General features: G+C 37.0%; 3 protein-coding genes across 3 annotated transcripts; 2 read left to right on the top strand and 1 right to left on the bottom strand.

The window, feature by feature from the left end:
• Window positions 1–1,264: 1,264 nt before the first annotated feature.
• On the bottom strand, window positions 1,265–8,220 carry LOC103484235 (uncharacterized). The gene is made up of 3 exons (XM_008441199.3): window positions 7,632–8,220; window positions 7,377–7,514; window positions 1,265–1,593 (listed from the first exon to the last, which is right to left on the bottom strand). The coding sequence occupies exons 1-3, from the start codon at window positions 7,720–7,722 to the stop codon at window positions 1,577–1,579; spliced, it is 246 nt and encodes an 81-aa protein (XP_008439421.1). The 5' UTR covers window positions 7,723–8,220; the 3' UTR covers window positions 1,265–1,576.
• A 1,153-nt stretch (window positions 8,221–9,373) lies between these two features.
• LOC103484234 (uncharacterized) lies at window positions 9,374–13,227 on the top strand. The gene is made up of 6 exons (XM_008441198.3): window positions 9,374–10,555; window positions 10,758–10,876; window positions 10,972–11,526; window positions 11,607–12,042; window positions 12,139–12,362; window positions 12,465–13,227. The coding sequence occupies exons 1-6, from the start codon at window positions 9,596–9,598 to the stop codon at window positions 12,586–12,588; spliced, it is 2,418 nt and encodes an 805-aa protein (XP_008439420.1). The 5' UTR covers window positions 9,374–9,595; the 3' UTR covers window positions 12,589–13,227.
• A 4,072-nt stretch (window positions 13,228–17,299) lies between these two features.
• On the top strand, window positions 17,300–19,638 carry LOC103484233 (galactan beta-1,4-galactosyltransferase GALS3-like). Its single transcript, XM_008441197.3, has 2 exons — window positions 17,300–18,931; window positions 19,038–19,638. Exons 1-2 carry the CDS (start codon window positions 17,784–17,786, stop codon window positions 19,381–19,383), a joined length of 1,494 nt encoding a protein of 497 aa, XP_008439419.1. The 5' UTR covers window positions 17,300–17,783; the 3' UTR covers window positions 19,384–19,638.
• Window positions 19,639–20,932: the final 1,294 nt, after the last annotated feature.

Genomic DNA, 20,932 nt, shown 5'->3' with positions numbered 1-20,932 from the left:
TATATTTTTATATGTCATCTCTCCTTCCATTTTTATCTTTTTTTTCTTTTTTTCTATTTACGTTTTTCTCTATTTGTTAAATATATGTGTGCATGTCAAAACATATACATGTATTTATTGATTAGGTTCATAGCCTACAAGTTTGTAGTTTCAAAAAATGACAAACAAATCCCCACCTACATATAAAAGATTAAAATGTCGCAGTGAAACAAAATGTTGGAAATGTCCTCACTGTCAACATAGACTTGATATAGCTAATATATCTAGTACAATATTGATATATACCTGATACACCACTTGACTAATAAACTAATAATAAATTTATCATCCATTCGTTTATAAATTGACTGATGTATTGCTGATAAACCCAATAATGATACATTTGACAGTTATAAACTCGATGATGATACACTTAGATTTAAAAAAAAAATTGAACTCCACAGCAAAAAAAAAAATTCTCTTTCACCAACCAGCTTTCCTCCACACCATCTCTGCTGGCCGCCGCACCACCTCCCAGCTACTTACCTATCTCGCCACCCAAGTTGTCATCAACTGGCTCTTTTCTCTATCTTCATTTCTCCCTCTCGTGAATTCATTGTTCATGGCAAATATGGAATAAAAAGTAACTAGAAATCCATATTTGAAGCTTTTGCCACAGTTAAAAAAGTTCAAATATAGTTGAAACACCTACAATAGTAATTTGAAGTTGCCCTTCATTGCAATTTTTTAAAAAAATAATAGCAAATAAATAAGATGTACTAGTTTTTAGAAAATTGACGTTGTCGCATGTGGCATCTGTGGGTGTATTTTATTGTAAGATTATTTAAGGTAACGATGAAGAAGGGGTTTATTTGTGGAATATAAAATTGAGAAAGCATGGTCCCGACGCAAATATTGTGGTGTGGTATGGTATGTGGGAAGCATATGCACGCCCCTTGGGGCATCATAACATAATCTGCAATCTGCAAGTTTCGCAACGCCATCCATCTCTTCTCTACTTTTGTGTTTTCCTTTAAAATCTCATGTGAATTACACAACTAGTTACATGGAACTTACTTAAACCTTCTGCTTGTTCAATCTTTGAACATTACTCCACCTAAAAGTTAAGGTGGAAAAGAAACTTGACTGGCGGAGGTATGCATTCCCAGTGGGCTGATACACATTTTCTACTTATAATTACACTACCCAAACCAAATAAGAAAAAAGAAAAACTAAAACTTACATTTGCAATAGCTGGGTTTGCCTGAATGTCAGAGGCATAAAGTTAAGACTTGAAGAGAGAGAGTAGTAGCATGTATTATTACACAAATGGCAAATCCCTTATTATTACAGACCTCAAACATTACCCTCCTTCCTATTAAGTTGCTAAACAGAAGAAACAAAGGAATAGCCAACAAAAAACTTGGAATGTCAAAATATTTCAAAAAAGTGTGTCAATAATTGAGAAATAGGGCCAACAAGACCTCATCCTCTGTAAACAAGGGTGACTTCTATTTTAAAAAAAAAAATCAAAAAAAAAAAAAAACACAGATGACTTCATATAAAAAAAGGGCATAATGCATAGGGCGCCTTCCAATCAATCGTCATCGTCATCTGCAATGCAATTAATAAAATTTTACCTCATAATTATATAGAAAATGCTCATTAAATTACCAAATTAGAAAGATAAAACGTGAGCGCTAAAAAAAACCTATCCAATCCTTGGCAGCAAATGATTAAATATATAACCATGTTGCAACCCTGAAGATACACCCGCCTTATAAAAAGAAATGCGGCATGGTAAAACTCTTCCTTTAGGATCTTGTTAGGAACCAAAGTGCTTAAGAATTGCATTGAAACAAAGGTAAAACACTTCCTTTAGGATCTTGGTTCCTAGCAGATCTCAACTATGGAAGTGCTAAATGCTAACACTTGGGCGTAGGCTTAACGCAAAGGAGTCATACAAAGCCCTTTCACCTTCCTGCTGTACTATTTGCAATTGAACTTCTTGACAACTGGGCCATTTTTTCCTCCATTGCCCCTTTTACAAACAGGTTTTTCTTCCTAACAAGTGCCCAATGCATTTGGTCTTTTTTTCTTTGTTATCCTTTCGAAAAGGAAAAGGAGACTCTTTGGCCAAAATGGATTAAATCTAATTTTCGAATCTGTTAATTTTAGAACTGTCTGGAAAGAAATAATAGAACCTTTGACGGTTTAAAAACATCCATGAATAACTTCCCTCATAATGCAATTCTTGTCACCCTTTCAAGGTGGAACTTATGTACAAACATCAACAGACAACTTTTGCCATCTTCGTACCAACTGGAAGAATCTTTTATACTCTTCCTAGGTTTGGAGCTTGGCTCTCTGCCTCTTATTTGTAACTTCATACCGTCGTTTGTGCGACTTTCAGCTTGGGAAGAATTAATTTCACAGAGATTTAGAAGAAATAGTTGTTTCTACAGTGAGCTGAAGCGGGTTTTCTTTAAGCAGTCAGAAGACTATTTCGTTGAAATTTCAGAATATAGAGAAAATGGGATCCTTCTCCCATAAATTAACTGCTTTCTGTTTCAGTTGGTGTAAAAATCAAACAAGAGAGATTTATTGAATACGGATCTGTCAAATACAAGTTGAAAGCCAGATTTCATAATAGAATACTAACTGAAATAACTAGCCCAGCAGCTAATTCGGCTTTAGGTAACTACCCAACCACAACTTCCAACAGCAAATCGGCCCATTTACTAGAATGAATATATTAAAAAGAAGAGAAAACACAAGGTATCCGTAGAAAACTCTAGTACAAAGAGAAAAACCATGATAGAAGTCTTTCTCGTTAACTTCTAATAATCAAAAGAATACAATAGGGAAGAATATATATAGGCTACAATAAGCCCTAACAAACAAGGAAATAAAACTAGGGTACAACAAATTACAAAAACACCCTTGGGGATATAAAAACTCAACTAGCCCCTTATTTCCAACACTCTCCCTCAAGTTGGAGCATAGATGTCACAACTAGACCCAACTTGCTAACACAAGAGTCAAAGTTTTGCCTGAGTAATCCTTTGGTGAGAACATTAGCAATTTGTTGACTAGACAACATGTACGAGACATACTGCCATTGTCAAGTTTATCCTTTATAAAATGTCGGTTGATTTCCATATGTTTCATTAAGTCATGTTGAACTGGGTTATTGCCTATGCTTACAGCAACTTTATTATCACAGAAGAGCTACATAGGTAACTCACAGTCCTGCTAAAAAGCAGACAAAACTTTATGTAGCCAAATCTCTTCACAGATTCCCAAACTCACAACTCTATATTCAGCTTCAGTACTACTCCTAACGACAACACCCTACTTCTTACTCCTCCAAGTAACAAGATTACCTGCCAAAAAAGTACAGAATCCTAAAGTGGATTTTCTGCCCGTAACTATGATGCCCAATCAAGAGTTTGTATAAGCCTCAATACATTTTCTGTCAGTTTTACTGAACATCAGATCTAGGTCCTAGAGTAGTTTTCAAATATCTCAGAATATGATTCACAATTTCAATGTGTTCTTAGTAGGGTGCTGACTCGTAGTACAAATCGCATAGGAGATACGTGGTCTAGTTTGGGAAAGATAAATCAACTTTCCCAAACAAATCAACTTTTCCACTAACACATTGATACAATGAATTCAATAGCGGTATCAGCAGGTATGCATCCAATGGTACATGTTTCCTTTAACAGGTTAAGAATATACTTTCTTTATGAAACAGAGATACCTTCCCTTAATCTTGCCACTCCATCCTAAGGAAATATTTCAAATTCCCTAGGTCTTTGATTTCAAACTCATCACCCATCTTTTTTTATAGCCTGGTAACCTCAGCAGTATCATCTCCCAACATGACAATATCATCAACATACACAATCAACACAACAATTTCTTTTCTCTTCACATTAAGATCTTTTTGTAAATAACGTGTGATCAAAACGTCCCTAAGAGAAGCATTGAGATTTAATAGAAGTGGTAAATCTATCGAACCACACCCTAGAAGATTGATTCAAATCATAAAAGAAATTTCAAAGCTTACAAACTTGGTGGTCAAACTGAACTTCAAAATATGGAGGACTATTGTACACTTCTTCTTCCAAATCACCATTTAGGAAAACATTTTTTTACATCAAGTTCAAGGAGAGGCGACTGTTTATTGATTGCAACAAACAAAAGAATCCTGACTGTGTTTAACTTTTTCACTAGAGAAAAAGTCTCTAAATATCTTACCTCACAAGTCTGAGTGAACCCTTTTACAACAAATCTGACATTGTACCTATCTGAGGTCCCATCTAATTTGTACTTCAGTGTAAACACCCATTTGCATCCCATTATCTTGTGCCCTTCAGGAATGGTGCAAAGATCTCATCTCTTATTCTTCTCAAATGCTCCCATTTCTTCCATGACAACAGTCTTCCATTGAAGACTTTCCATACCTTCAAGTATGTTCTTCGGTATTGTTACAATATCGAGACTTGTAGTGAACACCCTAAACTTAGACGATAGGATACTGTAAGACATGTAATTACATCTTTCTTCAGCCACACCACTTGAAAAGATGCTGGAAATTTGTCTTTGGAAATCAAACAGCACATGAAGAGTGAATATTACTCTCTGGATTATGCTTTATGGGATTTTGAATTGTACAACTATTATGCAGAGAACACGACCCTCTCACTACCTATCACCTCACATATGCCCCCTATGTTTAGAGAACCTTAGATTTACAACATCTCCTATTTGATAGTGACTATGCAAGGAAAATGCTGGTTAAGATTGTTTTAAATTTTTAACGTATCTTGGGCTTTTGGCTTTGAATGCAGGAGTAACGTTCATCAGGTTTTGGTTGGTCAGCCCTTAAGAAAAGGCCTTCTTTGATTTGGAACAACGCAGTAAAAGCCTTATTATCTAAATTATGGTTAGAAAGTAACCAACAAGTTTTCCACAATAAATCATCTCATTGGATAGACCGTTTTTAGTTTGCTCAACTAAAAGCTTCTTTACAGTGCACCCTACCAGAGGATTTTGAAGACTACTCAATTCAGGAGTTTAATCTAAATTGGCTGGCATTCATCCTCCCCCAAGAATAGCAGCACATTTTACATTTTTGTCCCTTTTTTTGGTTTTGGTGTCATATTCTACTTAATCACGAATGGATTCTTTTTCTTAATCTTAGTTTTATTGCTTAAAGGTTTGTACTTTTGTATTTTGGCCCTACGTGTATCACTATCATATGTTGTAAAGGCAGTATGGTAGCCTTAATCGACAAGTATTTTCTTCGTTTTGTTTGGATATGATGGGGACGCTAGGAGGTGTTAACCTAGTTGCGATGTTCGGGTGTGTCTGCTGATCCTAATTTTTCTTTTGTTCATTGTATAATCCCCTTGAACTATGAGCTTTTGTCTCATGTATTTTTAATAAAAGAGACTTTTTTTCTTAAAAAAAAAAAAAGATATGTAATTACACATAGAGTGCTTCGTACAAGACCTAGTATCCTTTCTCAAGGCAATGGGCATGCCAAGAGAGGGATCATACTCCCTAGATTGTGTGAGTCATCCAGACTAGTCTCACCCACTTATGTTTCTGCTATAGTTTCACCACTTCTGGCAATCCTATTCTCTTCTAGAATTATCATATTAGTCCTGTCCTCCTCAACCACATCAACAATATCATCCTCAACACGCAAGTTGTTATTATTAAGTTCAGTAGTACCTTGAGCTTGTGTTGGTTCAAATTCATGGATCAAAGTCGGCAGAGCAATAGGGGGCACCATCTTCTTTCTGAGATTCATCCTTTAGTAAGTTATCCGACCCGGTTGGTAGGTAGAACAGTGTCATGGAGAATGGGTTCAAGAGGCTCAATAAGGGCTATAGGAATGAATGGAATGGGCCAGTTAGCCTCTTCACTCCCACTCTCCCCTTGAAGATGGTTAACAGGAAAGGAGTGATTATCTTCAAAGAAGGTGACATCCATCAACACAAAATACTTTCGAGAAGGAGGATGATAACACTTGTAGCTATGTTGGTGCAAAGGATACCCCACAAAGACACATGACTTAGCAAGAGGAGCAAACTTAGTGTGGTTAGGCTCATGATTGTGAACGAAGTAGTGCACCCAAACACACAAAGAGGAACATCATGAATAAGCCATGTGGTAGGGTAGAACTCCTTGAGACATTCAAGAGGTGGAGGACCCGAGAAGACATTCTATTGATAAGATGTGCCGCAATGAGGACTGCATCCTCTCATAAGCAGGAAGAAAGAGCTGACAACATGAGAGAGAGCAACCTCGAGGAGGGTTCCCCACAATCCCTTGAACAAAGGGTTTGGTGGAGACCTCCAAGCTATATTACCTGGAAAAGAAACTAAGAATCTCCTTCTCAAACATCTCGTCCTCCTAAAACACCTCCCAATCCACATAAATCAAAGGGCTAATTATATTCCTACTCCTATTGCCGCAAGCCACCCTATGGAAGAGAGTGGAATTGTAGTCCCCATCCTTCGCGCAGGTTCACCTTTTGCCTCCAACTACATGTTGTTAACTATGTTTTAGGTTACATAGTTTTTTATTTTCTTTCTTCATTAACCAACTGAAATTTTCACATTACCAAGAGCTCATATTAATCTTCGGGAGTGTTACGTATTTTAGCATTTCGATTGTTTCTTAAGGTGGATTAAAGAAGATTATTGAATACAGCATAATGAATTCACGGAAACATTTTTTTTCAGAATTGTTTGTCTTAACTTCTCTCCATTAGGAAAAGTATCCAAAATATCATCAAATTCCCTCCACAAGATTAATATGATCTCTGGTTGAAATGTTCCACATAGGGATTTGTGTACCTAAACTAATCACTGTAACTCATTAATTGACTGGGGGTGTTCCTATATACACCTTGACTGGGGAAATATTTGATCACCCCAATCTCTTCTTTTCTGATCTCTCTTCTTGTAATTTCTAGTTCATTTAAAAATGCCTCTCCTTCCATTCTTAAAATTACAATAACCTAATAACTTAATATTTTCTATGTAATTGCGGTCTAACAAGGAATTAACGAGCCATTGGTCCAACATATTCGAATCCATGTGCAGACCATTATCATACTCTGATCCTTCAAAAGTTATAGAACAGGCCAAACCGTACGACCTCACACGGCATAAGGCGGGAAGTCACCCAATAAGAGTACATATAGGTGACGGAAAAAGAAGGAGACGAAATTTATTAGATAAAAATACGAAGCGGAAATCGATGGAACTGATAAAAGAGTAAGAGCGGGAATCAAAATTTGGAATGGTACAAAAGCAATGGGAATGGTATAAGAGGAACATAGAGGAAATAAGATGAGAGAAGAAAAAAAATACCAAAGTAGCGGCGCTCGTTGGCGGCTTTGGCCTTATCGAGCATCTTGTCAAGGTCCTCCTGGAGCTTAGCGTCCCATTTGACCAGCTGATTGACGAAGACGGCTCCCAGTCCCATTCCGACCAAATGCTCCCAAGGATCTGCAAAATTAGGAGATGGAATCGATGATAGAAATCGAAATCGAAATCGAAATCGAAACAGAAACGGAAGGGAAGGGTTATGATGGGGAAATGAAAAGATTAGGGTTTGGAACGTACGGCGCATGTAAGGGAGTTTACGGAGAGCATTGGAGTACATCTGAGTGCCGAGGCCCAGAAGGGCTCCGATCATCGTCGCACTCCATGCCATTTTCTGATGTCAGTGGATCGATAATGTGTATATAGCCGGAACCGCGATCACCCTCCCTCCACTCTTACTTCACGGCTTCGTAACTTGGTGACAGCTTCAAAGTTCAACCCTTCTATGCCCAAACTATCAAATTTATCAGTTCAAGATGCTTTTTACTTTTACAGCGGAGAAGACGGCGCCAACGGATGAAGTGTTATAGTAGGCCTGTTTCGAAAAATATTTGCAAAAATAGAGTAACACATAAACTATTTGCAAAATAAAGCTTACTTTTTTATCTCATGCATTTCAGTTTTAAAAGAAAGACCGGATTATTTCGATTCTGTTACCCATTTATTTATCTTTAATGATTTGTGTTATTATAGGGCTTTTTTATTTTTATTTTTTGTCATGTATATAACAATGAATACTCTACTTTTACAGTCTACTTTTACAAATATTTTTTAAAACAAATCTATAATAACACTTAATCCCGGCATTAACAGTTCATTCACGTTGGATAGTATCTTTCTCCACTGTTTTTTTGTTCTCTATTATGAACTTTTTTTTAACAAGAAAAGGATTTTTGGTTAGCTGCTGGATCCATCCACTTTTTTATAAATGGTACCTATTTACGTGCTCTTCATCGCCCCACCATACAAAAATAAGCTTAAATTTTTTTAAAAAAAATAATTTTTAATTTTATATGTGTAGTGGAGGGATAAGAAAGCACTGTGCATATAGGTTGCATTCATACTATATTGTAATGCTATTGTATTTTCAAAATTTAATTTTAAAAATTAAATTATACAATTAAAATGGGAGAATACGGTAACATTGCTCTTTTAATAATAGTTATCATTTCTTCTTTCTAAACTTTAATAGGTTTTTCCAAAAGCGAGGACAAATACGAGAAATTACAAACGTTTTCGACTTTTCGCTTTCTGTTTACATTTTTATAGTTTCATCAAATTACCAATCTCGGTCTTTGCTCCTTTAGCCTCAAGTGCTCAAGAATTCAAGAAGTCTAATTTTCTTTCCTAGTCATGGATTTCAATTCCATCATAAACAAAAAATTTTACCATATCATAGATGTTAATACCAATATATGTCATTTTTTTTTCAATTATACTTAAAGTGGTTCTTATGATTTGCTTCAAATTTTATATTTAAAAAAAAAAAACAGAAGGTGGTGAGCCTTTATAAAATAAACTAAAAAAAGTTATCAATTATTTATCGATTTAATTAATACTATGAATCTAGAGCTATGTATAATTATAGCATCATAGTTAGAGATAAGCAAAATTCTAATGACAATAATCAAATTATTAATTTTTTTCAAAAGTTTAATGAACAAACATAGTGATTGAGCTTAATTTGTGGTCGGTGAAAATGCTAGCCGTCTTGAGTTGGAACAACAACATAGGTTAATATGTTTGAAATGTTGGCATTTTATTTGAAATTGGAGGTCTGTTATTGGGGAGGGAAGGATGTCAACGGCTGAAAACCAAACCAAAACTTGGCAGGCTATATATCGTTGAGAAAAGAGCGGCAGAAAAAAAGAGAGGTTCAGGCTTAGGTCCTCGTTCTTTGTTATGGAAACTGGCTTAATTTAGCAAATGGTTGAACGTGTGCAGTAATTTCCATGTTATAAGCCTCAAAACGATGTCCTCTCTTTTCGGTGTCACTCCCCTCATATCTTCCTTTCCCTTCTTCCCACCCTTCTGGATTGGTTTCACATAATTCCATCCCAACCAAAAACCAGAATGTCTCATTCCCTCTCTTTTAACGTCCTCCCTTTTCTTCTTCTTCTTCATTCCATGGGGTTTTGATCCGCTTCCATATACATATATTTAAATATACCATCCACTCATCTATCCCTCGATCCATATTCTTCATGGCATCTTCGCAGGTCGAATTTTCTTCCTCCTCCTCACCCTTTGGCTGCGTTCTCAGAGACCATAACCGTCGCCGAGAGCCCAGTGTCACCGCCACCCATGTTGCTCGTTTTCGCAACAACCTCAAGACTTTGGTTATGGATCGCCTCAATGATTGCATCACAATTACCCCAAATCAAAATACCAACCCCGTTCTTACTAATTTTCCAGTCACCAAAACCAATCACGACACCAGCACCAAGCGCTCCGATGACTCTCAACAACACGCTTCCACAAATGACCCACAAACACAAACCACTTCTACTCCCGCTCCTCCTATTCCTGAAACAAGTCCGAACAAGAACCAAACCTCGAAGCTTGGAGCATCTTCTCTTGTCCAGATATGGGAGAAGAGGCTAAATGTTTCCTCCTCCAATATTGGTTTGAATGCGAATGCGAATGCGAACACAGCGGTTTGTTCGACCAAGCAAGAGACGGAGGCGGAGCAGGAGCAGGAACAGGCGTGCTCGGTGGAAGCAGGGGATTTTGAGGACGAGAGGTACGATGCAGGGCCAGGGAGCGATGACGGGTTTGCAGATTGGCATTCGAGCAGAACAAGTTCCAGTTCTCCGCCGTCTTCCACTCAAAGTCAGAGTTCAGATGCTGGAGAAAGGGAGAGGGTGCGCGTGGTGGATATCATTCGGAGATTGACATTGACGGCTGCAAAGCCTCCACATTCATCTTGGGTGGAAGATCACAACGATCAACCCAATGAATCCTCCTCCTTGCATCCAACTCTCATTCCCAAAGACCAAGTGGAGCCCAAATGTCTTTCTCATATTTTATGCTCTCCACGCATTAGAGGACGTCAAGCCTTCGCCGATTTACTCTTGCAAATCGAGCGGGACAGACAAAGAGAGCTCGACGTATTGGTAGAGCGTCGAGCCGTTTCAAAATTCCCCCAACGTGGTCGCATCCAGGTCCCCACTTTCTCTCCACTCTATTTTTTTTTCTTTTACAATAATATTATATGTTTTCATCCGTTTTCTTCGATCTTCTCCATTTTTAGTCACTTTCTTATCTAATCTATATCACATAAAAATGGAAAAAGAAAAGAAAAACAAAATGTAGATGCTTACAAATTTTGGTATATTTGGGGATGTGGGTTGCGAGGTGTTGCAGTCCCTACTTCGGCTTAAAATTTTGAAACGTGGAATGGCATTAGAAGATGAACAGAAGCGCCCACAATTTGTAATAACGCCTCGTGAGAATCATAGATCTTTTACCATCATGCATCTCAGGTATGAATTAATGTTGAATTGACGCAATTTAATTGTGATAGGTGATTCAATGTCTGTGTTAGGAATTTTGGCTTCATATGGCATACGTCTTGTAGGGAGAGATTCAGTGGAGTTGGTGAGAATGGCGCAAAAAGCCCTCGTGGAGAGATGCTAAACGATAATGATGATGATAAAACCCAGCCAGACACAAATGCTAATACTCATACTCCTCCTCATGTCATCAATACTAATGAGAAGGATAAAGATAATGATAACCAACAAGTGGTTGGCATACATAGCAACAACACAGACAACGATCAAATTATTGGAGGTTTCAAAGAAGAGCAAATTGAAAAACAAGAACAAAAACCAGATCAAGAATTAGAACCAGAACAAGGAGGAGAAGTAGATCCTCCAAGTTTAGAGGGCATTTGGCAAGATGGGTCTAAATTGAATTCGGATTCACACGACTCAATGAATGGATGGGAAGCAGAATATCAGAGTGAGGCAGGAGAAGAGAGTTATGGTGCAGACTACGTGGGAACCAGTTACGACTGGTTTGCTGATATTTCTCGGCCTCGAAGTTATTGGGAGGATCGTAGGCAATCTTGGTATCAGCAAATGCTTGACTCTAACTCTGCCAACGATGAAATACGTCAACTTATTCAAAGGTATCCCCTTCACTCGCATCGTCTAGCTAACTGTTTATATGTAGATGGTATATTGAACTAACCATGAATAATTGATACAGAAAAACTGTATCGAATTTTCTATCGAGCGACTTCCGTGAAAGAATGGACAAGTTGATGGTGACACGATTAGAGCGACAAACACAACAAGAAGAAGAATACAATGAGGTGAAGGAAGATGATGATGTTGATGAAGAACTGTGGTGTTTCTCAGAAGGACACACTCAACCAAAGAGTAGTGATAACGAAGAAGAAGACGACGACGAAAGAAGCTTGATCACTGCTCAATATCACGAAGCAAGTGACTATTTGGATCAATCTGCATCGCCTTTGCAATTGGCATCCCCGTCAATATTGAGCTCGTGGAGCTACGATATGGGTGAAGATTCTAACAGAGGCACATCTATTTCTTCGCCCCAACCTTTACTACCTCAATTTTCCTCCAACAACAATCAACACCGCCCTTCCCTCGTATCAGCAAGTCATAATCCTTCTATTGTAAGAAGCCTACCTTAGTTACCTGCCTAGCAATTACTTAAATAAAATTAATGAGTAGAATAGTTGAGCTATTAACGAATTAATTGTAAAACTCAGGAAATGGAACTGATATACGATTTAAGAGGTCACATGGAGCAATTGTATCGGGAGATGTCGGAACTGAGAAAATCAATAAAATGTTGCATGGACATGCAACTCATGTTGCAACACTCAATCAAGCGCAGTCATGAAGTTGGAGGGAGGAAATCCAAGAAAGACAAATCAAGAAAGCCCAAATGTTGTATTTGCTACAACATGGAGATTGACTCACTATTGTATAGGTAAGTTGGTAATAATTAATATTTATATATAGTGAAAAGAAGAAGAAATAACAACAACAACAACAATAATAATATTATTATTATTATGGTGCATGCATGCAGATGTGGACACATGTGTAGCTGTATGAAATGCGGAAAGGAATTGCAATGGAGAGGAGGAAAGTGTCCAGTTTGCAGAGCTCCGATAGAGGACGTGGTGCAGGCTTCTTTATCTGCACATTCATAGGAAAGGGATTAATAGAGAGCATATGGATATCGATGTACGAGTTCTTGCTTCAGAGGACCGTCTTCTTCGTTATAATTGTTATTCCTGTCTTCCATTTTCACTTTACACACTCTTACACACCCAGCGTAACCTAACCATCCATATCCATATCCATACTCGTCCCATTTTCATAATTCGCTACAAAACAACTACACGCTTCCTCTTTAACCTCCCATCATCATCTCTCTTTTGGCTCTTCCTTTGTTTCACCTTTTCTTTTTCAATTTCTTTACTTTCAACTGCTTCATCCTTCATGCTTTTGTATCCAAACTGCACATAACATCTTAATTACCCCTACGCATTTCACTGTAAATGATCTTCTACTTTCTAATGTTTTCTCCTTTTCTACATACATATGCATGCATCTTGTTTATGTATACGTTTTTTTAGGAGAAATCTTGTAATACAACCCCATTTCAGTGAAACTCTAGTACGCTCTCCCCACCCACTCTTCTCTCATGGGAACCACTTTACTTTTTTGCATTTACCTTTTTAATTTCTCTACCTTAGTTTAGCCCTCATCTACCAAATTTGTTACACACTACTTTCAATCTTAATCGGTTTTTCAAAACCAACAAGAAAAAAGAAAAACTTTTTTTCCTTCGTTTATTATTTATTCTTAATTTAACTATGAATTCAAATGCCAGGTAAATCACTGCAAATAGATATGGTAAGAAAGCCAATATAATTTTCAAAATAAAAAATCAAGTTATCTTTTAAAAAATATTATTATTAATTTGTTTTCTTCTTTGAGTAGAATAGATGTAAGGTTCCGAACGAAGTGAAGCTTCTTGACCACTAAGCAAGATTGGTAAAAGAAAAAAAAAATTCCTCCCAGTCATCTCGAGAAATCTCGGCGGAGACGGTGGGGGTGGGGATGGGGATGGGGATTGCAATTTTGGTTGTATTGTACATATATATATATATAGGAATAGTTATTAACTTTTTTAATTAGTAAAGAAAATTTTGTTTTTATATACTACACACTATAGATCGGTAACGTAAGGGTAACAATTTGTTGTAACATAAGGATATTTCGTAAATTTCGAATACGGGTATCTGTAAGTCCCGGACCGCGAATCCCCGTCCTTGTCTTCAAATTGCCAGGGATAGGGCAGGAATGGGGAATCACCACTGATCCCATTGCCAACCCTACCATTGACATTTTCCTATGGTCACGTGGCCACATTTCATTAGTCCACGTCTAAGTTTTTTTATTCCCTTTCTAATAAAATAAATTTACTGAGCTGTTGATTTCCTTTATTTCCTATAACTTCGTAACTTACCTTGGAAAAGCAACTTTCGCACTCCAACCACAGTCCGACTTCTCGTCGGCATTTTCTCACTTGCCTTTTTTTCTTTTTCTTTTTTTTTGTAAATTTTCTTCCTTTTATTTCACTGGGCAGTTGAAAAAAAGACTCTCCTCCACCATTACTGCTCCTTTGGGTTATCTTCCTTCTTCTTCCTCTTCTTCCCCTTTTTCTTTTTTTGACTTTCTGTAAACCTCCTTCTTCTCATTTCTCTTACTACACACTCATTTCTATCTTTTCTCCCCCATGGTTTTTACGAACCTTTATGGATTTTGCCAAATATCGCTATTCATTGTTGTTCTCTTTGGTCTTTGCTTGTTGTTGATGGCTGAACCTTCTTATTCTTCTCTTTTTCTCTGAACTTTGTTTCTCTTCTTCTAACTTAGACTTAGTGGGTGGGTCGATTTGGAGCCGATCTAGGATAAACATACCCTAAGTGTGTCTAAATTACCATTTTTAAGAAACTAATTAATCTATGATTTGAAAGATGAAGATACCAATGGACTTTGAGAGAAGACTCCAACGGTGGAGCGAGGGAGAAGACGTCGATAAAGAAGTTTTTTTCAAAAAAAAAAAAAAGGAAAGAAATGAAAAGAAAAAAAAGAACTTGAAACGGGCAAAAACAACACGAAATCAGTAAATTTATTTTATCAAAAAGAGAGATGAAAAAACTAAAATATCGCTCAATGACATGTTGCCACGTGCACCTAAGTTTTTCTCATTTAGAATAGGTAGTTATATAAGTAATTTTTAATGTCACAGCTAAACAATCTATTTAAATTAATTATCAGTCAACGTTTTTATGCTTGTAAAACTTTTTTACTTCAATAATAATTGATAGAAGGAAAAGAGAAGCAGAGGGTTGATAATTAATTAATATAATTTTTTTTTTTTTTAAAATATAGCAATAATTCAAGTCCAATTCTCGTATTATATCAGCAATATGCATCATATCGTTGATAGAAGTTTATTGTCATAAAATTTTATTTTTAATAGATTTTTCTATATTTACATTTTAAAATGTGGCTATGTATTTAATTATTATCCATAATAATATTAGTCATTGCAATGACCATAAATTAAGAATGTAACACATATGCAGTTGGGTTGGGGAGAGCGTCACTGACTGATTGACCTCTGTTCAAGTCACAACTCTCTTTTAACAAATTGAAAAATGATGAATTAAAAAAGAATAAAATCTATATGATGTTGGTAATAAAAAATAATTAAAGTTTATCGTGCTACAACCTTTTTTTCTATATATAAAAATAGATTATACCTCATCATTATTCATGAATTTATACTTTTGTTATCCTTCTAACTTTATTATTTACTGTCTAAAATTTCATAACTTAATAAATTCAAAAGTTCCATGAACTATTTATAACCAGTCAAGTTCCACTCATTTAGAATGCTCAAAATCACATGCCAAAAGGTTTGGTCTCTCTCTTTAAAAAAATGTCTAAAAATCACCTTTAATTCTCTTCAAAACTTATGAGGGAAAAAAACAGAGACAGTAAGAAGGGATGTGTACAACGGTGACCCAACAGCTCTATGAAAAAAAAAACTATGGAATATATTAAACAGTCGTCGGACGCCCTATGGTCAATTTTTATAAATCATTGTGTAAAGTTTGGAATGAAAAGCAGCCAAAGTAGATGGATGTGAACCACTCCTTTCTTTTAAGTTATTTTTCTTAACAAATATTTATTGGAATGTGGTTATTCATTAATTCTACAATCAAAAACCATCCACCTGCATTCTATCATTAGTTATTGTGTAAACTAAATGAAATGAATATCTCCGACCAAATAGATATATGTGTATGGGTAAATGGTAATGATAATTAATATGTACTATTTTCATCTAAATTAAATATTTAAAATTTTCTATTTTGTTTGTTGTTTTAAAAGACAAAAGTAATATTACAATGTCATTTACTAATTTTTTTGTATTTTTAGTTTTAGTTTTTAAAATTTTAGATTATTATAAATTTTGGAAATCCAAGAAGGTCTTCAGTTTGCAAAATTATTTCATTGTCCTAATTTGATTGCATGCAAGCAATTAAGCTTATCACCGAGGAACATGAGAGAATTAAGAAAGGATCTCTAACTTTAATCTAGACCTCCCTCTTTAGTTTTCGTGGTCGAGAATGCAACCTTGTTGCAGATAAAATAGTAAAACGTGGAAGAAGGTGTAATGTGAATGAGATTTAGGTTGTTTAAAAAACTTACGAAAGTAACTTTAATAAACTTGTTTTTATTTTATACTTTAAGAAACATGAAATTAAATAAAATTGTTATCACGTGGCACTTAAATAAGATGTGCATAGTATAAAATGTGAAGTAAAACGCGAGTGAACGAGGCAGCAATGGGAAGAATGTTTAAATGCAGTAAAAACAGGGGTTGAGGATTTGGGTTGTGTCTCGTCTTTACTTTCCCGTTGCCCATTTTATGATCAAATTATAGAATACAATATGATAATAATAGTTTGAAAAGTTGGAAGACCGCCGTCAATGATTAGGCATTCTAGGCCTAATTATTTATTATTACTGGTTTGAAAAAGATCGTATTCCGCTAGGCTGTATTGAAGAATATAAAATGTGTGTGGCATATTTGAATATTAAATTTGTAAAAAATTAGAAGAATATGTAGCGGCTCATTTCTTGGGGAGATGGAGACGAAGGTCTATCAAGTCATGGATGTTTGAAATGAGGAGGAAAATGGATGGGGGTGGTGGAGTTAGAGGCCTGATTTAATAATTGAAAAAATATATATAGAATTTAATACTCTGGAGAGTTTTTACCACCGGCAAAAGCAAAAGAAAAAGAAGGCCGAAATTTTTCCAAAAAAAAAAAAAGAGCACCGACGACGCAAATCAATCCCAGAGGGGCATGTAGTGGGAAAATGAAAGAGAGAGAGGCCACGCGTTAAGTAGAGGTTCCTCTGCCGCTACAGATTCAGATTTACAGCACAGGATTGGCTGTGGGGAGGGCCCAACTCTGAACCCCAATGACATTGACACCCCTTAAATCACCCCGCCACCGAATCATTCTATTCCCATTTTTGCACTTCACACCCTCCATCTCTCATCATATTTTCAATTAGGTCCTCCTTTAACTTTAATACTACTACTACTACTATTATTTATTATTCACTTTACCCATCGTTTCATTCATTGATGCACTCAAGAAGATGCAACGTAATCATATTTGATGTCGGTAATTTTAATTTTTAAATGAAATGATTGGGTATTGAGGTAGGATATGTAAGGTTAGGGTATGTAATATGTATGGTATGGTTGAGAGGTGAATGAAATTAGGAAATGACCAAATCTGGGCGGGATTGAGGCGGAGATTAATGAAGGGTAATTAAAATTAATAATGACTAAATTCCATTTTACAGCCCTTTGCCATTATGGCTTTTGCCTTTTACCTTTGCCTTTTTCCAACAACACAACAATTCCAAGTCCATTTTATTTTTTATTTTTTCCTTTTTACTTTTTCAACATTCTCTTTCTTTCTAACACTCTAAGCGGCGTCAGGGAAAGAGACGGAAGGGTTTCTGTTGTCTCCCTCCCCCTTCCAAAACCACAAAACAAAAAACAAAAGGCCAACATTTAATTAATATCAATAATAAAACCCAAGCTAACGGCTCAACCAAACCCCCCCCCCCCCCCCTCTCTCTCTCTGCTTTCCTTTTACAGATCACATCATATTCAATAATATGGCATCTAAAGCCTCCCCCAGTCTAGTATAGTCTCTCCCCCATCTCCTCCTTCCTTCTTTGCTTCCCCAAACCCAAACCCTCCACTGGATTCCCTTCCCTTCCATCAGATCAGAAATCATGGCCAAAGACCGAGAAAGGAGGATGTATGTGGGAGTTATTTTTAACTATGCTGCAGAGCTCAAGCTCTTCCTTTCCGCTCTCCTCCTCCTCTGTGCCCTCGCTACTCTCCTCCAGTTCCTTCCTTCTCGTTTCACCCTCTCCATCTCCGATCTCCGTTCCTGCTCCGCCACTCAAGATTCACCTTCTTCTGCTCTCTCAGCAGCACTCCATTCTTCCACACCCACACCCACTCCTTCCCCCTCCCCCTACCTCCCCAAAGATCAGCTTCTTCCCAATGGCGTTCTCAGGCGCTCTTTTCACCCTTACGGTGCCGCCGCTTACAACTTCATCACCATGGGTGCTTACAGAGGCGGCCTCCAAAACTTTGCCATTGTCGGTTTAGCCTCCAAGCCTCTTCACGTCTTTGGACATCCCACCTACCAATGCCAGTGGATTCCTCGCCTCCAGCCCTCCAACCCCATTAACGCCTCCGCCTTCAAGATCCTTCCCGATTGGGGCTATGGCCGTGTTTACACCGTCGTCGTCGTCAATTGCACTTTCTCTCACCCTGTGAATGCCGACAACCAGGGTGGAAAATTGCTCCTTTATGCATCCACTTCCGGTGGCGGCGACCGCAACTTCAACCTCACCGACACCATTGAGGTGCTAACAGAAAGTCCCGGAGGAATGAACGCTTCCCTTTTCACATCCAGGCCCAAATACGATTATCTGTACTGTGGGTCGTCTCTGTACGGGAACTTGAGCCCCCAGAGGGTGAGAGAGTGGCTGGCGTACCATATAAGGCTGTTCGGGGTGAGATCTCATTTCGTAATACACGATGCGGGTGGGGTTCACGAGGAGGTGCTCCAAGTTTTGAAGCCATGGATGGAGTTGGGTTATGTGACATTGCAGGACATCAGGGAGGAGGAGAGGTTCGATGGATACTATCACAATCAATTCATGGTGGTGAACGACTGTTTGCATCGCTACAAGTTTATGGCTAAGTGGATGTTCTTTTTCGACATTGACGAGTTCATCTACGTGCCGCCGAAGAGCACCATAAAATCGGTACTGGATTCGCTTTCGGAGTATTCACAGTTTACGATTGAACAGATGCCGATGAACAGCAAGACATGTCTGACTGAAGATGCGGGGAGAACATACAGGTATTTGAATTGAATTGGATGATTTTGATTTGATAGAATTAAGTTGGGATATGTATAGGAGATTAGAGATGGAATAATGAATATTAGTGTTGGGTTTGGGTTGCAGGAAGTGGGGCTTTGAGAAGTTGGTGTACAAGGATGTGAAGAGGGGAATAAGGAGAGATCGGAAGTACGCGGTGCAGCCGCGGAGGGTGTATGCGACGGGGGTGCACATGTCGGAGAATGTAGATGGGAAGACCACACACAAAACGGAGGGCATCATCAAATACTTCCACTACCACGGCACCATTGCCCAGCGAAGGGAGCCCTGTCGCACTCTTTCCAATCTAACTCAGTTCACTGCCGAAGATACCCCATTTCTCTTGGACACCACTATGCGTCTCGTCGCTCCTGCCGTCAAGAGGTTCGAGCTCAAAATGATCGGTACAAGGTTACAGTCCACGCGCCAATAATAAAAAACCACAACCACATATTCATTCTCCTAAATTCTGCTTTTCTCTTCTTTCTCTTCCTTGTTAGAAAACTCACTCCGTCTATATACTATATATATTTTATTTTATTAGAACAAGAGGGAGGGGGGATTGGGTTTTTTTTCTTTTTAATTTTGTTAGCCACTGATTGTAATTATTTTATTTACACTTTTTCTTTTCTTTTGTGCTTATATTATTACATTTTTACATCACAAAATAAAAACACAATTTATGGCCCGTGCTTTTGTTTCCCAATATTTCATTATTGTACATTAGATTGAGGTGGCCGTGTCGGCAGGGAAATTTCCGGAAGGACCTCCATTTCCTTCTGCCATCAAATGGGTGTTGCATTAGAAATTCAATTATTTTTATTTGTGGTCCACAAAGTTGGGATTGTTTAATCATGAATTTAATTTTAGTTATTTAAAGTAGGCAAAGTTTTAGGGTTTCGAATAATTACACTACTAATGGCTTAATAAATAATAATTGAAAGTGAGAGTTTTGTTATGTTATGTCACTATCATAAAACTCAAAAATGGGTGTACCTCACTCACATGTGATGTGGAATATTTTTATTTTTTTTATTTATTTAATAATTTACGAATGTCTTTTCTACTAATTTTGTGATTGGGTGCGTCCGAATTCAAGGAATCCAATGTTACACTTTCTTCTTTCGTTCATTATTATAATAAATCTTTGTATTTCCCAGCTCAATTCCCATTTCGCCTCTTCTTAAAAGTTGCAAAACGTAGAAAATATTTTCCCTTCCTTCCAAAATCAATTATAGTGCGATTTTTAAATAGTTTGTTTTTCTATCGTTGTTAAAAAAAATCCATGTATTTAAATATTGTCCTTGTGTTATGAATTCTATAGCTATCCCTATCTTTAAGGTCCAGGTTTGTTTAGTTTGCATAATTTACTAAGTTTAATGAATATATGTTTCACAGACCATACGGATTCTGTGTTTAAGAGTGTTTTCATATCTTGTGACTACAAATTTGTGGATTAATAACACTACATAAATCTCTACTTTCCGAGCTATGGATTTGGTGCTTTATAAACTCAGTGGCTAATCTATTTCTCAAACAGTATTACATTATGGCAATGGGTTCGGGTGAAATAGTTTCAACTGGAGTAAATCCCATGAACTAGAATTTAGTCTCGAGTGATGAGTTAATAATTTTTATGCCCGAGCCTCGACTTAGTTTGGCCTACTAGTTTAAGTTGTAGCATTCCAATTACCCGAGAGAGTAGAGGAGCGAGGATCACATTACTCGAGGAAGAAAAATGGTTTTTAAAGATAAGAAACACACACATAAGCAGTAATTTTAGAAGATACACAAGATGTCAGATATACAAACATCGACAGATTTAGTATAAGCTCAGGGGCTAGCTCTTCTCAATTCTATACTATTTGTATTACATATGTATATAAAAAACAGTTTTAATATCAATACCAAAAGTTAGCCTTGTGGTAGCATTGTTCTATACTATTTGTATTACATATGTATATAAAAACCAGTTTTAATAT

The sequence above is a fragment of the Cucumis melo genome, chromosome 8 (assembly GCF_025177605.1).
Source record: "Cucumis melo cultivar AY chromosome 8, USDA_Cmelo_AY_1.0, whole genome shotgun sequence".
Taxonomy (NCBI): Eukaryota; Viridiplantae; Streptophyta; class Magnoliopsida; order Cucurbitales; family Cucurbitaceae; genus Cucumis; species Cucumis melo.
Note: the sequence above shows the minus strand (reverse complement) of the source record. Positions and strands in the feature narration are given on the sequence as shown.